General features: G+C 43.0%; 1 protein-coding gene across 1 annotated transcript; it reads right to left on the bottom strand.

Moving 5' to 3' along the window:
- Positions 1 to 14,772: 14,772 nt before the first annotated feature.
- Positions 14,773 to 15,510, bottom strand: LOC138892476 (uncharacterized). The gene has a single exon (XM_070176195.1). It carries the CDS (start codon positions 15,508 to 15,510, stop codon positions 14,773 to 14,775), a length of 738 nt encoding a protein of 245 aa, XP_070032296.1.
- Positions 15,511 to 16,076: the final 566 nt, after the last annotated feature.

The raw sequence follows: 16,076 nt of genomic DNA, 5'->3' as shown, positions 1-16,076 counted from the left end.
ATTCACTGCCTCAACACATAAACGAGCACCCCACCATTACATCACTACTGCGCGATAACGACGCATGAACATCATAGCAATCTGTGCATATCCTCAAACCATAAAAAATATAGCTACTGAGCTGAAATGACAGAACATCCTTTCGCAAGGTGACATTAATAGCCTATTCAAACACGCATGGAAAAACATCCTGCACCATGTCTGCAGTACCACTACAATGACTCGACGCCCAATTGATAACAAGCGCTTCACGTTGCATAAGATTGAGTAGGAAGGAGATAAAGGTACAAGCCTCAGTGGAATCCAACCACACGATGAGGAAATCAAGAAGGGAAGTGCTCCTAACAGCCTTGTAGCCTCTCGAAGATAAGTAGAGACGTCTTCGTACTGATCCGCAAGACTCTACTAGACTTGCTCATGAACCGTAAGACCTAAGTGAACCTAACGCTCTGATACCAAGATGTCACAACCCAAAATTCACTAAAGGTTGTGATGGTGCCTAACATCGCCGTTAGGCAAGCCAACAGTGATTGTTCAACTTAATTACCCATTTTTGTATTTTGAAATTATAATTTTCCTTAATTAAATAGTATGAAATAGATTTTTACAGAGTAAGTGATAATATTTACTCAATTACAACAACGAACCACCCGTAGTAACCCCCAAAACCCGATGTCACAAGTGCATGAGCATTTGTTTCTAAGGAATATAATAATAATACAATATCTGTCCCAAATGCAATAACACAGAATAAAATAATTCAAAGTTTACCTGGATATAAACATGCTTTAGCTACATACATACTCTCGTCACCTCCTTCATACGTAGCACTCACAACTAGTTGCACATAACCATAAATATCACTTAGGGGGTGGTTTCCCCCTCACAAGGTTAGACAGGAGACTTACCTTGCTCCGAAGTTCCATAACCAGCTCCAAAGCCACTGTAACACCTCGACCAAAGCCCGCCGATCCAAAACTAGTCAAACAACGTGCAAACCAATCAAAATATTACCGCAATACATATTATTTAACAATTTACAATGATTCCCAACTCCGCTCAAAAATCCAACAAGGACAACCCTCGGGCCCACATGCCCGGATTTCGAAAATATTTGAAGATAAACTTTACCCATAACACCACGAACTCAAATATATAAAGAAATGAAGTGAAATTGATGTGAAATTGAGCCAAACCCTCATTTTAAAGAAACACACTGCCCAGCTTGACCTTCGCACCTGCGATCCAATAGCCGCTTTTGGGGCTCCGCACCTGGGGAAAATCCATCGCAGGTGCGGCTCTAACTCAACCCAGCAGCCTTCGCTTTTGCAGCCCAACTAGCGCTTCTGCGCTTCCGCTTCTGCGGATAACAAGCGCTTCTGCGTGCCAAAGTCCGCTCCTGCGGCCACAGGCCTTCTTGGCCAGTTTTGCTTCTGCGATCTCCCCTCCGCATTTGCGGCTTCGCTGGTGCGGACATTTCATCGCACCTGCGCTCCTGCCCAGCTCGCCCAGAACCGCTTCTGCGACCTTCTTGGCTGCTTCTGCGGCTCCGCACCTGCGGCCAAAACCTCGCAGGTGCGGTTACACCAGATGCCAGTTGCTTCAGCATTTCTCCCAAGTCCAAACTCTATCTGTTTTCAATCTGATTCGCACCCGAGGCCGCCGAGACCCCGTCCAAACATACCAACACATCCCAAAGTACAATATGAACTTAGTCGAAGCGTTAAACCATGTCAAATAACATCAAAATCATGAATCGCGCCTCGAATCATACTTATAAATTTCATAATTTCCAAATTCTATATCTTGTGCCGAAACGTATCAAATCAATCCGTAATGACTTCAAATTTCACATACGAGTTATAAATGACATAACAAAGCTATTCCAAGGCTTGGAATCTGAAATGGTCATTGATAACATTAAAATCCACTTTAAGTCAAATTTAGGAATTTCTTACACTTTTAAAATACCAACCTTCCATAATAAGCACCAAAATGCTCCCGGGTGATCCGATACTCAACCCGAACATATGCCCAAGTTAAAAATCATCATACGAACCTATTGGAACCTTCAAATCCCGATCTCGAGGTTGTTTACTCAAAAGTCACACCTTAGTCAATTCTTCTAACTTAAAGCTTCCGAAATTAGAATTTTCTTTTCAAATCAATCCTGAACTTCCCGAAATTATATTCTGACCACACGTACAAGTCATAATACCTAAAGTGAAGCTACTCAATACCTCAAACCGCCTAACGATTCTCTAGAGCTCAAAACGACCGGTCGGGTCGTTACAACTAATCGACCCTCAAATCACCAAATCTCACTCTTCAATACTATGCTCTTAAATTCCCAAATTGCACTTCAAATTCACAAAATCTATGTGTAATAATCAATGGGTAATAAATATTTCATGGACGAAAGTGATTAAACTTCACTTACCCCTTCAATTCTAGAAAATCTTTCTAAAAAATCGCCCTTAGCCGAGTCCCAAAACTCTCTAAATGAGAAAAACCTTGAAACCCTTCGAATATAAGGTCTGTCAGTAATTTGCACCTGCGGCCACTTAACCGCATCTGCAGTCCCACCTTTGAGGAATAGCGGCCACATCTTCGGCCCCCTAAAAAATCCGGCTTTCCACTTTTGCGGACTAAAACACACATCTGCGAGAGCGCATCTGCGCACATTCGTCCGCTACCTTAGACTCCTTTGCCCAGTTCTATTTTCGCACCTGCGCATGCCTTGCCGCACCTACGGACTTTCCCATATAGCTCCCGTCTTTTCTTTTACAACTCTTCAGTCGTTCCTGCAGCCACACCCACCACAGATGCGATTACACCAAAAACCATAAGCCTTTAACAATAATCACCAAGTCCAAAATGATGTGTTAACCATCTGAAACACCCACGAGGGCCCCGGGACCCCATCTAAACATACCAACAAGTCCTAATACACAATATGAACTCGCTCGAAGCCTCAAAGCACATCAAACAACACCAAAACCACGTACCACACCTAATGAACTAATGAACTTCCAACTTTTAAAACTAATGCCGAATCATATCAAACCAATCCCGAATGAGCTCAAATTTTGCACACAAGTCATAAATGACTTGACGGACCTCCTCCAACTCCACGAACCAAAATCTTAACCCGATATCGACAATGTCAACTCTCGGTCAAACCTCTCAACCTTCCAAACATTCAACTTTCCAACTTTCACCAAAAAGCCTCAAACCAACCTACGGACCTCCAAATCAATGTGTGGACATACGCCTAAGTCCAAAATCACCATAAAAATCTATCGAAACCATTATAACTCCATTCCGGAGTCGTCTACACAAAATTCTAACTCTGGTAAACTCTTACAACTTAAGCCTCCAACCTTGGGACTAAGTGTCTCAATTCACTCTGAAACCTTCCGAAACCAATCCCAAACACCCCGGCAAGTCACCTAACCACATATGATCACAGTAGAATTAATAAATAGGGGAACTAGGCTTTAATACACAAATTGACCGGCCGGGTTGTTACATTCTCCCCCTCTTAAACAAACTTTCATCCTCGAATGGGCATAGAATCATATATGGAGCCTCAAATTAGTGTGGATATCTGCTCCACATCTCCTGCTCGGTCTCGCAAGAAGTACCTCAACCGGCTGACCCCTTCATTGAACTTTCACTGATGTTATATGCTCCGACCTCAACTTTCGAACCTGCTAGTCCAAAATGGCCATCGGCTCCACATCATAAGTCAAATCCCATCCAACTGTAGCATGTTGAAGTCCAAAATATGTGACGGATAACCATAATACTTCCGGAGCAAAGAAACATGAAACACTGTGTGAACACCTGATAGACTAGGTGGCAGTGCAAGTCTGTAAGCCACCTTTCCCACTCTCTAAAGCACCTCAAGAGCAATAATATACCGAGGGCTTAACTTGCCCTTCTTCCCAAATCTCATCTCACCCTTCATGGGCGAAACCCAAAGTAATACCTTCCACCCACCATGTACGCAACATCACGAACCTTCTTATCAACAAAACTCTTCTGCTTGGATTGTGCTGTACAAAGCCTCTCCTAGATCACCTTCACCTTCTCCAAGGCATCACAGAATAAATCAGTGCCCAACAACCTAGCCTCCCAAGGCTCAAACCAACCAAACAGAGAACGACATCTCCTCCTATATAAGGCCTCGAAAGGAGCCATCTGAATACTCGACTAGAAGCTGTTATTGTAGGCAAACTCTACTAACATAAGAAACTGATCCCATGAACCCCCGAAATCCATAACACATGCTCTTAACATATCTTCCAAGATCTGAATATTGCACTCATACTGCCCGTCCATCTAAGGATGGAATGTTGTACTCAACTCAACTCGAGTGCCCAACTCTCGCTGCACTACTCTCCAAAACTGCAATGTAAACTGCGTGCCTCGGTCAAAAATGATGGAAATGGGCACACCATGCAAATGGATAATCTCCCGGATGTAAATTTGAGTCAACCCCTCTACAGAATAGGAAGTCATAACCAGAATGAAATGCGCAGACTTAGTCAACCGATCCATAATAACCCAGACTGCGTCATACTTATTTAAGATCCGTAGCAAGTCTACCACAAAATCCATAGTGATGCCCTCCCACTTCTACTCTGGTATCTCAAACCTTTGAATCAACCCTCTCGGTTTCCGTTGCTCATACTTCACCTGTTGAAAATTCAAACACCGAGAGACATAGGCTACAATATCTTTCTTCATTCTCCGCCACCAATAGTGTTGTTTCAAGTCACGGTATATCTTTACGACACCTGGGTGAATGGAACAGCGCAAACTGTGAGGCTCCTCAAGGATCAAATCTTTCAACCCATCAATATTTGGAACACAAATTCGGCCTTGAAGTAGCACAGCACCATCCTCACAAATGATAACCTCCTTAGCACCACCCTACTATATTGTATCCTTCAACACCAACAAGTGATAATCATGAAACTAGTGAGCCTTGATACACTCCAACAATGATGACTGAGCCACAATGCAAGCAAGAACCCGACTAGGCTCTAAAACATCCAATCTCACAAACTGATTGGCTAAAGCCTGAACATCCATGGCTAGTGGCCTCTCTGCTACAGGTAAATATGTCAAACTACCTATACTCTCTGCCTTCCTACTCAATGCATCGACTACCACATTGGCCTTCCCCGGGTGATTTAGTATGGTGATAAGACTTTAAGCAACTCTAACCATCTCCGCTGCCACAAATTAAGGCCCTTCTGCTTGAACAGATACTGGAGACTCCGATGGTCGGCATAGACCTCGCAATGAATACCGTACAGATAGTACCTCCAAATCTTCAATGCTTGAACAATAGTTGGCAACTCTAAATCATGCACAAGGTAATTCTTCTCATGAACGTTCAACTGTCGAGACATGTAGAAAATTACCCTACAATCCTGCATCAACACCGCGCCAAGCCTAATATGCAACGTATCACAATATATGGTGTAAGACCCTGAACCTGTAGGAAACACCAACACTGGGGCTGTAGTCAAGGCGGTCTTGAGCTTACGAAATCTCGCCTCACACTCCTCAGACCATTTGAATGGAGCACCCTTCTGAGTCAATCTAGTCAAAAGTGCAGCAATGAACGAGAAACCCTCCACAAAACAGTAATAATATCATACCAAACCCAAGAAGCTTCGAATCTCTGTAGCTGAAGATGGTCTAGGCCAACTCTGAACTGCCTCAATCTTCTTCAGATCTACCTTGATCCCCTCACCAGACACCATGTGCCCCAAGAATGCCACTGAATCAAGCCAAAAGTCACATTTGGAAAATTTAGCATATAACTTCTTCTCCCTCAAAGTCTGGAGTACAATCCTCAGATGTTGCTCATGATGCTCCCGGCTATGTGAGTACACTAATATGTCGTCAATGAATACTATGACGAATGAATCAAGATATGACTAGAATACCGCAGGCCACATAATCATTGCGGAGTTGAGTAGAAAATTTGTTTAATTTGAAAGGTCATTTTGCGGTCCATTATGCGATCGCATATCCATTTCGCGTTCCGCACTTTAGTCGTATATTTAGCATGAATAATTTTGTTAGGTGAATCTACGGTCCATTATGCGGCCGCATAAGTGGTCTGCAGATCGCAAACCTGTCGCAGATCGGTCTAGGCCATCCCAATATTTGGCATTAATTTCACGGTCCATTTTGCGTGCCACATATATGTTCTGCGGTCCATTCTGCGATCGCAGACTTGAGCTCGAAAGGTCCATTTTTCTATTTTTATAACCCGACCCCATTTTGATTAATAGCCTTTGGGGCTCATTTTGGAGCATATATCTAATATTTTAGAGAGAAGTGAGAGTATCTTAGAGAGAGAAGGAGAAGGCCTAGCATTCTAATCATCCATTCTTGCCTCAATCTTCAAGAATCATGGAAGCCACTCACTATTCCATCATCTATCCGGGTAAGTTCTTGTCCTACATCATCCGTGCAAGTTTATTTAGGATCTAAGTATGTTGTGGGGTTAGAAGTAGGCCATGCATGTGCCAATAGGATGTAGTATGTGGGTTTGTTAAACTATATCGGGTAGTTTCTTGTTGAAATTGGTTGAGGGAGGAAGGGATTACCATTGTAGAGCTTTGTAGGCAATTTTGCTTTATAGGTGATTGACAAAATTCCTAAGAGAGTTACACCATGAGAGTCCTTCTAATTATTATCCCATTTTCGCTATCTTCCTATAGATTGTTATTGCTAGAAGTGTTGGGACACTATAGTAACTTAAGGAAAGCTCGAACAAGGTATGTTGGCTAAATTTCTCTCTTGGAATCGAATTCCATGATGTTCCCATAAGTTTCAAGTATTGTTGGCCAAGTTACCAATTCCCATATTCCAAGTTATTCCTTATATATTTGACTATTCCGAATAAGCTTGTGTTGAAATATATATACTAAAAATGTGTCCTATCATCTTGTGTTCTCCGTCGGGAATGTATCCTTGTGTGACTAGTATGTCAAGATAGTATGATTTTAAATTATGTTCAAATTGCAAGTTGTTATGCTCAATTGTGAAAGTAAACTCAATGCGCTTAAGACCCCTACTGTTCATATTTATGCTTAAGGCCTTGATTCTAAATGCTCTTATTGATGATAATCTATAAATATGCTTGAAAGTGAAAGAAATGAGAGTGAGATATAAAACGTGGCCATGGTTGTTGTAACTAGTGCATTTGATTTGAAGTCGTGTTTAAATCATAAATCGCCATGCTCTCCTTTATAAATATTTCCAATGTAATTTGAGTTCTTACATACTCATGAGTTAAAATTATGTATTGCCTTTTGGGAAGAGGTATTTTAAAAAAGATACGGTGTATTACTCGTTTATGATTTTTAACTTGTGTTGCGATTATAAGTCATTGTGCTCCATACTTTGGAAAGGGATCTATTGTGTTTAAAGCCTTCACTACTGATGAACCTTTAGTTATGATTTTCAAAATATTCTATATGTTGATGTTTGTGATGATGATCATGGAAAGTCAAGAAATGAAAACTGTGGAATATGAAATACGGCTAACATGCCATGAATGAAGATTCATATGTATGGCTAAGAGAGCCAATGAAATAATGATGTTGTGAGTGGCTAAAAGTACTAATGAGGTGAATGTATGGTGTGGAAGGTTACAAGGTGAATGTATTTGTATTTCTATTTCCTTTGCATGCAAAACAAAAATATTTTTGGGAGTATCGTTAGTCACCGAGGAAGGGTAAGTTGAGTGCGTTGTGATTATTCCCCATATTTGCGATGAGATTGATGTGAAGAGAATATTCCCCTTAATTAGGATGAGATTATTGCTAGCAAAGGGTGATGTCAATCCACACAGAATTATGGTAAGATGACCTAGCCGATCGGGTCGAGATCGGACGTGTCACGCTCCAACCTCGGGGAGCGCGACCGGTGCTCAACCAAGTGAACCCGGTCGAGCAAGCCTATTAAACCTTTCCTACCTGACTCATTCATAATCCAAAAAGGGATCGCATCACCATTTCTAAAACATTGGAGATATCAGTTATATAAATATATAAACGTTGCTAGTTCATTCTTTTCCTTATATACATTATGCCATAGTTGAGTTTCCAAAATACAACTCGATCCAACGACCACCCCAACATACATACATGACCCACATAAACGTCTACGGAGCCTCTAATGATGCAAAAGACAAACATGACAATGCCGGCAACAAGGCCCCGACTATACCTCAAAATATGAAAACTTATACAAAAGAAGGACTACATGACCCCTGGGAGAAATGGGGCTCACCAAGACTGCTGTGAGGAGAGAAAGAGAGCACCACTATCTGCGATCGGCACTATCTGCGATGGAACCACCTACATCAATTCAAATATGTAGTGCCCCGGGCAAAAGGGACGTTAGTGTTGTCGAATAGTACTAGTATGTAAGGCAAACACCAATTTTAGTAGAACGAACAGTGAAACAAAGAGAAGGCAGTCATAATAATCAATAAGTACTTCATAGAAATAAAAAGAAACACCAAGTAAGGATCACATAGTTTCCAATTCAATCTTTACATCTTTTTAGATTAATAATCTTTAGTGCCAAAGCCACAACTCACAATGCCACCGTGTTTTACACAGAGTCCGGTCTCGGCCCAACCGGCTAAGCCATCTCAAGTGAGACATATCCATATCCACATTGTAAATCAATAATTCCAACACAAATGCCACCATCAATGAGAACCCAACTACGAAGTCCATGGTGATACTCTCCCATTTCCACTTCGGAACCTCAAGCCTCTGAAGTAATCCGCCCGGCCTCTGATGCTCGTTCTTCACCTGCTGACAATTCAAGCCCCGAGCTACAAACTCCACTATGTCTTTCTTCATCATCCTCCATCAATAGTGGTGCCTCAAGTCTTGGTACATCTTTGTGGCACCCAGATAAATAGAATACCAAGAACCGTGGTCCTCCTCGAGAATCAACTTAGGTAATCCATCCACATTGGGCACACAAATTTGACCCTGCATTCGCAACACCCCATCATCCCCAATAGAAACCTTTCTGGCATCATCGTGTTGAGCTGTATCCTTAAGGACAAGAAAATGGGGGTCGTCATACTGACACTCTCTGATGTGATTATATAAGGAAGACCCAGAAAACCACAAAAGCTAGGACCCGACTAGGTTTCGAAACATCTAACCTCACAAACTGATTGGCCAAGGCCTAAACATCTGATGCAAGCGGTCTCTCACCAACAGGAATAAATGAAAGGCTACCCATTGCATGAACAAGTGCTAAAGACTCTAATGATTTGTAAATATCTCACAAAACACTTCATAGAGATAATGCCTCCAAATCATCAATGCATGAACGATGGCTGCCAAATCCAAATCATGAACAAGGTAGTTCTTCTCATGAGGCTTCAACTGGCATGAAGCATAAGCTATCAGTCTACCCGCCTGCATCAAGACAGACCCAATACCAATTCGAGAAGCATCACAATACACTGTATAAGAACCCGATGCTGAAGGCAAAACTAGACCTAGAGTTGTGGTCATGGCAGTCTTGAGCTTCTAAAAGCTCTCTTCACACTCATCTCGGCCCGATCAGTTAAGCCATCTCACTTGAGACATAACCTCTTTCAATTGTTCGCTCAATTCACATTTCTTTCCAATCTTTCGTTGCAAGGCACAAACAGCCTCATTTATGAAGTAGTTCGTGGCACTTGGGAACATTTTATAATTCAAGTCTTTATCTTTTTATTTGTTCAAATAACATCATCATTCTTGTCAATAAGTACCATCACATAAGGCATTTCACACATAAGGGAAGGAGCTTGGAAAATCATAATTACGTTCTCAAATAGCATGATGACATGGTAACCATCTAAAACAATTACGGAACATGAATCTTTCAATCCAACACACTAAGGAAAACAATTCTAGTATGATCAAGTTGGAACTTACACCCATTATTCGGACACCAGGAGTTCGATTCTAGGAAGAAGAGAGTTAGCCATACATACCTCAATTGTGCTTCTTTAGACTCTATAATTATCCGAAACCCTTAGCAAACATTCATGGTTCTAGCCCACTTTTTCACCACACTCTTTATCATACATGCATGCAAGATAAATCACCTTCAAACCCATGAAGTATCACCCTAGTACCCCATTATAGCTATGTTTGAAATTAAGAGCTGGGGTGATGAAGCCTTACCTTTTAGGATGAAGAATTTTGGTGCTCTACTTGAATATTTACAAAGCTTTAAGTGATGGTTGAAGATCAATTTAATGAAAATTAGGTCCTCCATCTAGAACCCTCTCTCTCACTCTAGAAATATCAGAAATGAGCTTCAAAATAGACTAAAGGGGTGTTTTAACGAAATGGGGGTCGGGTTTTAAATTAAGAAAAAAGGTGCCCCGAAACAGGTCTGCGGTCGTATATGCGACCGCATAATGGTTATGCGGTCCGCAAAGTGACCGCAGAAATGGCCCTCAGGGGCCTAAACCTTCAGCCCAAGTATGCGACCAGTATGCGGTCCGCATACTTGTTCTGCGGTCGTATAATGCACCGCAGAACTCCCTCCGCAAAAACCCAAGAGGGATTATTCGACCGATATGCGGTCCGCATAGGGATTATGCGGTCGCATAATCAACCGCAAAGCTGACCTCAAATTGGCCAACTTTCTTCTTCACTCTACGGCCATTATGCGGTCCGCAGAGTGATTATGCGGCCGCATAATGGGCCGCAGAAATACGTTCTTCTGCAAAACATTTTCCTCTAAGTCCGTAGGGTACTGTTCAATCCAAAAAGTCTGAACTATGAAATCTATCTTGGCACCACGAAACCCAGAGTTTTTGGTTAAAATTTTTACGGGTCCTTACATCTTCCCCCACTTAAGATCATTCATCCTCGAATGAGGATCAAGGTTTACTTAACACAGTTTCAGTTATGCCACATACACAGTTTCTGAAAATTTCTCCATAGTTTCCTTTGTATTTAGGCCTATCCACCTATCAGAGAGCCCCCGAAGCACACCTTAGCAACATATATAGAATTAAATGACACTAACTGAAGCCTCATGGGGGACATATAGCTAGAAAGGAGTGTCTTTATATTAGCCGAACAAGTGATACAATCTTTTAGGGGGGGGGGGGCAACTTTATAGAGCTATTACATGGCTATTCAAATAAATGAGGGTACTTCTCTTTCATTTCATTCTCGGCTTCCCAAGTAGCTTCTTCGACTTGCTGGTTTTGCCATAATACCTTTACGGATGAAATTTGTTTGTTCCTCAACTTTCGGACCTGTCTGTCAAGGATAGCAACCAGAATCTCTTCATATAACAGTTCCTCACTAACCTTGATGGTCTCAACCGGCACAATAGCGGACGGATCTCCAACTACCTTCTTCAACATGGACACATGGAATACCGGGTGCACTAATAACATCTCATGTGGTAGCTCAAGCTTGTACGCCACCTGACCTATCCTTTGAATAATTCTGTACGGCCCGACATACCTCGAACATAATTTCCCTTTCTTTCCAAACCGCATGATCCCCTTTATGGGAGATACCTTCAAGAACACCCAACTATCTTCCTTGAACTCTAAGTTTCTATGACGAACATCCGCATAGGATATTTGATGACTCTGAGCAGTTCTCAACCGCTGTTTTATAATCTTAACCTTTTCCATAGCCTGATGCACAAGGTCTGGTCCTATTATTTTAGCATCTCCAACTTCGAACCACCCAATCGACGATCTACATCTTCTACCATACAAGGCCTCAAACGGCGCCATCTGAATACTGGCATGGAAGCTGTTGTTATAAGCAAATTCTATGAGTTGCAAATGATCATACTATATACCCTTGAAGTCAAGCACACACGCACGCAACATGTCCTCAAGCGTCTGAATAGTCCGCTCTACTTGCCCGTTAGTCTGTGGATGGACAGCCGTTCTAAGATTTACCTGCTTACCCAAACCTTGCTGAAATTTCTTTCAGAAATTAGCTATGAATTGGGCCCCTCGATCGGAAATGATTGAAACTGGAGTGCCATGAAGCCTGACTATCTCCTTGATATACAATTGAGCTTACTGTTCCATAGTGTCGGTGGATTTAACCGGCAAAAAGTGAGCTAATTTCGTGACTCGATCCACGATCACCCAAATTGAGGCAAACTTATGCGGAGTACGCGGTAACCCTACAACAAAATCCATATTGATCATTTCCTATTTCCACATTGGAATTTCTATACTCTGAGCTAACCCACCGGGCTTTTGATGCTCGTCCTTCACCTGTTGACAGTTTGAACATTTTGCCACAAAGTCCGCCACACCCCTCTTTATGTCATTCCACCAGTAAACTTCCTTGAGATTATGATACATTTTTGTAGAGCCTGGGTGCACGGAAAATCTAGAAGTATGAGCTTCTGCCATGATTCTTTCCCAAAGACCATCTATCTTTGGAACACATAGTCATCCTTGGTACCGTAATGTACCGTCATTCATGCCAAGAGAAAAAGTCGTAGTCTTATGTTTATGAATCCCTTCCTTCGGCTGCACTAACACTGGATTATTATATTATTTCTCCTTGACTTCCGCCACAAGCGATGATTCCGCCCTATTTCGCACAATCACTCCCCTTTCACTAGAGTCCGTAAGACGAACTCCCAAACCGGCCAACTGGTGAACCTCCCGGGCCAAGGGCCTTTGACATGCCTCCAAGTGAGCCAAACTACCCATAGATTTATGACTAAGAGCATCCGCCACCACATTAGCTTTCCCTGGATGATACAAAATGTCGATGTCATAATCTTTGAGCAACTCAAACCACCTTCTCTGCCTTAAGTTCAATTCATTCTGTTTGAAAATGTATTGAAGACTCTTGTGGTCCGTGAATACATCTACATGGACTCTATACAAATAATGACGCCAAATTTTTAATTCAAAAACCGCCGCCACAAGCTCTAAATCATGAGTTGGATAGTTCTTTTCATGATTCTTAAGTTGCCTTAAAGCATATGCTATGACCTTAGCATGTTGCATTATACACACCCAAGACCGATCCTTGAAGCATTTCAATACACCACAAACCCCTCGGTACCCTCTGGCAGGGTCAATACCGGCGCCGAAGTAAACCTTGATTTCAATTCCTGGAAGCTCCTTTCACAAGCATCGGACCACTGGAACTTAACTGCCTTCTGCGTTAATTTAGTCAATGGAGAGGCAAGAGTGGAGAACCCCTCCACGAACCTCCTATAATACCCGGCCAAACCCAAGAAACTGCGAATCTCTGTTGGAGTAGTAGGTCAAGGCCAATCCTTCACCGCTGCAATCTTTTGAGGATCAACCTTAGTTCCTTCTCCGGAGACGACATGACCCAGGAATGTAACAGATTCAAGCCAAAATTCACATTTCGAGAACTTTGCATATAATTGGTGTTGATGAAGAGTCTGCAGAACTGCCCTAAGGTGGTCGGCATGATCCTCTCGACTTCGCGAATATAAAAGGATGTCGTCAATGAATACTATCACAAAGGAGTGAATAAACGGCTTGAAGACCCGATTCATAAGATCCATGAAAGCTGCCGGGGCATTTGTTAGCCTGAAAGACATTACCAAAAACTCAAAGTGCCCATACCGGGTTTTGAAAGCTGTTTTCAGAATATCCTGCTTCCTTACCTTCAATTGATAGTACCTGGACCACAAATCAATTTTGGAGAAGAACTTAGCACCTTGAAATGGATCAAACAAATCATCTATCCTTGGCAATGGGTATTTAATTTTGATTGTGACCTTGTTGAGATACCGATAATCAATACACATTCGCAGTGATCTATCTTTCTTTCTGACAAAGAGAATCGGTGCGCCCCAAGGTGACACACTCGGTCGGATGAAACCTTTCTCTAGCAAATCCCTTAGTTGTTCCTTTAGCTCTTTTAATTCTACTGGCACCATTCTATAAGGTGGAATAGATATAGGCTACGTGGCTGGCATCACATCAATCCCAAAATCAATCTTCCTGTCTGGAGGAATTCCAGGGAGCTCATCCGGAAAGACATCGGGGAATTCATTCACAATTGGTACAGATTCAGGGGTAGGTAACTCAGCAGTGGTGTCCGTAACTCGGACCAAATGATGAATATACCCCTTCCTGATCATCTTTGTGGCCTTAAGGTAAGAAATAAACCTACCTTTTGGCATAACATTATTCCCCTCTCACTCAACAGTTGGCTCATTAGGAAACTCAAGCCTCATAATTCTGGTCCGGCAGTCGAGTTTGGCAAAACATGAATAGAGCCAGTCCATTCCCATTATTACCTCAAAATCAATCATCCCCAGCTCAATGAGATTAGCTATGGTAACCCGACAACGCACCGTGACAACATAATCTCTATAAACCTGCGCGGTCGTAATAGACTCGCCAACCGGGGTAGATACAGAGAACGCCTCATGAAGTTGTTCCAGTTCTATCCCGAAGCTCGTAGCAACATAAGGAGTAACATAGGACAAAGAAGATCCGGGATCAATAAGGGCATACACATCATGAGATTTAATAGTCAATATACCTGTGACGACATCAGGGGAAGCCTCCGCACTCTGTTGACCACTCATAGAATAAAATCAGTTGGGTCCTCCCGAACTCTGTGCACTATCCCTAGCTGTACCACGCCCTGCGGGTGCTGAAGAGCCTCGAGCTGGAGGGTGTGCTAAAGATGTAGCAGCTGTAGGACTGGATGACTAAGCTGTGCCCTTGCCTGCACCCTGACGGGATGCACGACACTCCTTCTGAATATGACCTCTCATTCCGCATCCGTAACATACTGGCATGTCCAGGTAGTAGACTCCCAAATGTATCCTCCCACACTTAGGGCATGGGGCCCTCTGCTTCTGCGGGAATCTCCCTTCTGATCGGCCCTGATGGTGGGACCCCCTGCTGCCCTGACCGGGCCTAAAGCGACTCCTCTGCTGCTGACCATGCCCTGATGGCGGGGCACTAGTTGAAGACTGAGCATAAGACTGGGACGACCCTGATGATCCTCCCCGTAAAGCTGATCTCCCACCTCCGAACGAATCCCCAAGGTTGCCTGCTGATCGGGCCCTACCACTACCTTCTCGTTCCATCCTGTGCTTTAATTTTTGAGCCTCTGTAGCTTGGGCAAATGCCACCATCTTTCCATAGTTTATGTCAGAATTTAGAGCAACTGTGGAAGCCTCATTAATAACTAAAGGGCTAAGGCCCTGCACAAATCGACGCACCCTAGCCTCCATAGTCGGCATCATATGAACAACATTCTTTGACAGGCGTGCGAACTCCATGTGATATTTCCAAACAAACTTACTACCCTGTTTAAGGGTCTCAAACTCCACAGCACAGGCTGCCTTAGTCTCGATAGGCAAGAAATAGTCTATGAAGGCATCCGCGAACTCACTCCATCTCGCTGGAGGGCTCCCCTCCTCATGGGAATCCTCCCACATTTCAAACTAGGAATATGCCACCCCTTTCAAATGATAGGAGGCCAACTCTACTCCCTCCGTCTCAGTAGCACGCATAACTCGGAGGGTCTTATGCATCTCATCAATGAAATCCTGAGGGTCCGCCCCGGGATCAGTTCCTATGAACACTGGAGGGTCTAACTGAAGGAACATGTTTACCCTAGAACCAGAAGAATCTCCTTGCAAGCTAAATGATGTGGGTGCAACATTTGACCTTTGAGCTTGAGAAGCTACTAACTGAGTTAGCATCTGAATAGCTCCTCTAAGATCCAGATCGGAAATACCGGGACCGGGAGCTGGGGCTGGAGGTGGAACATGAATATCGGCGGGAGGGATTGTGGCACCCTCCGCGGGTGTAGGAACTGGGGTAGTCTGTTTTGGAGTAGACAAATCAGGCAGTGTGATAGTAGGGGGAATATCCTCACCTGCATTATCAAGTAAGGGATCAACAGCCACTCCTGGGGTGGCATTGGCTTCTTGGCCAATTCTCTCTCTCTTCTTAGGTACCATTTACTGAAAGTTAGAACAATGCACGAGTTAGGGGAAAA

Source organism: Nicotiana tomentosiformis, chromosome 5 (genome assembly GCF_000390325.3).
Source record: "Nicotiana tomentosiformis chromosome 5, ASM39032v3, whole genome shotgun sequence".
NCBI lineage: Eukaryota > Viridiplantae > Streptophyta > Magnoliopsida > Solanales > Solanaceae > Nicotiana > Nicotiana tomentosiformis.
Note: the sequence above shows the minus strand (reverse complement) of the source record. Positions and strands in the feature narration are given on the sequence as shown.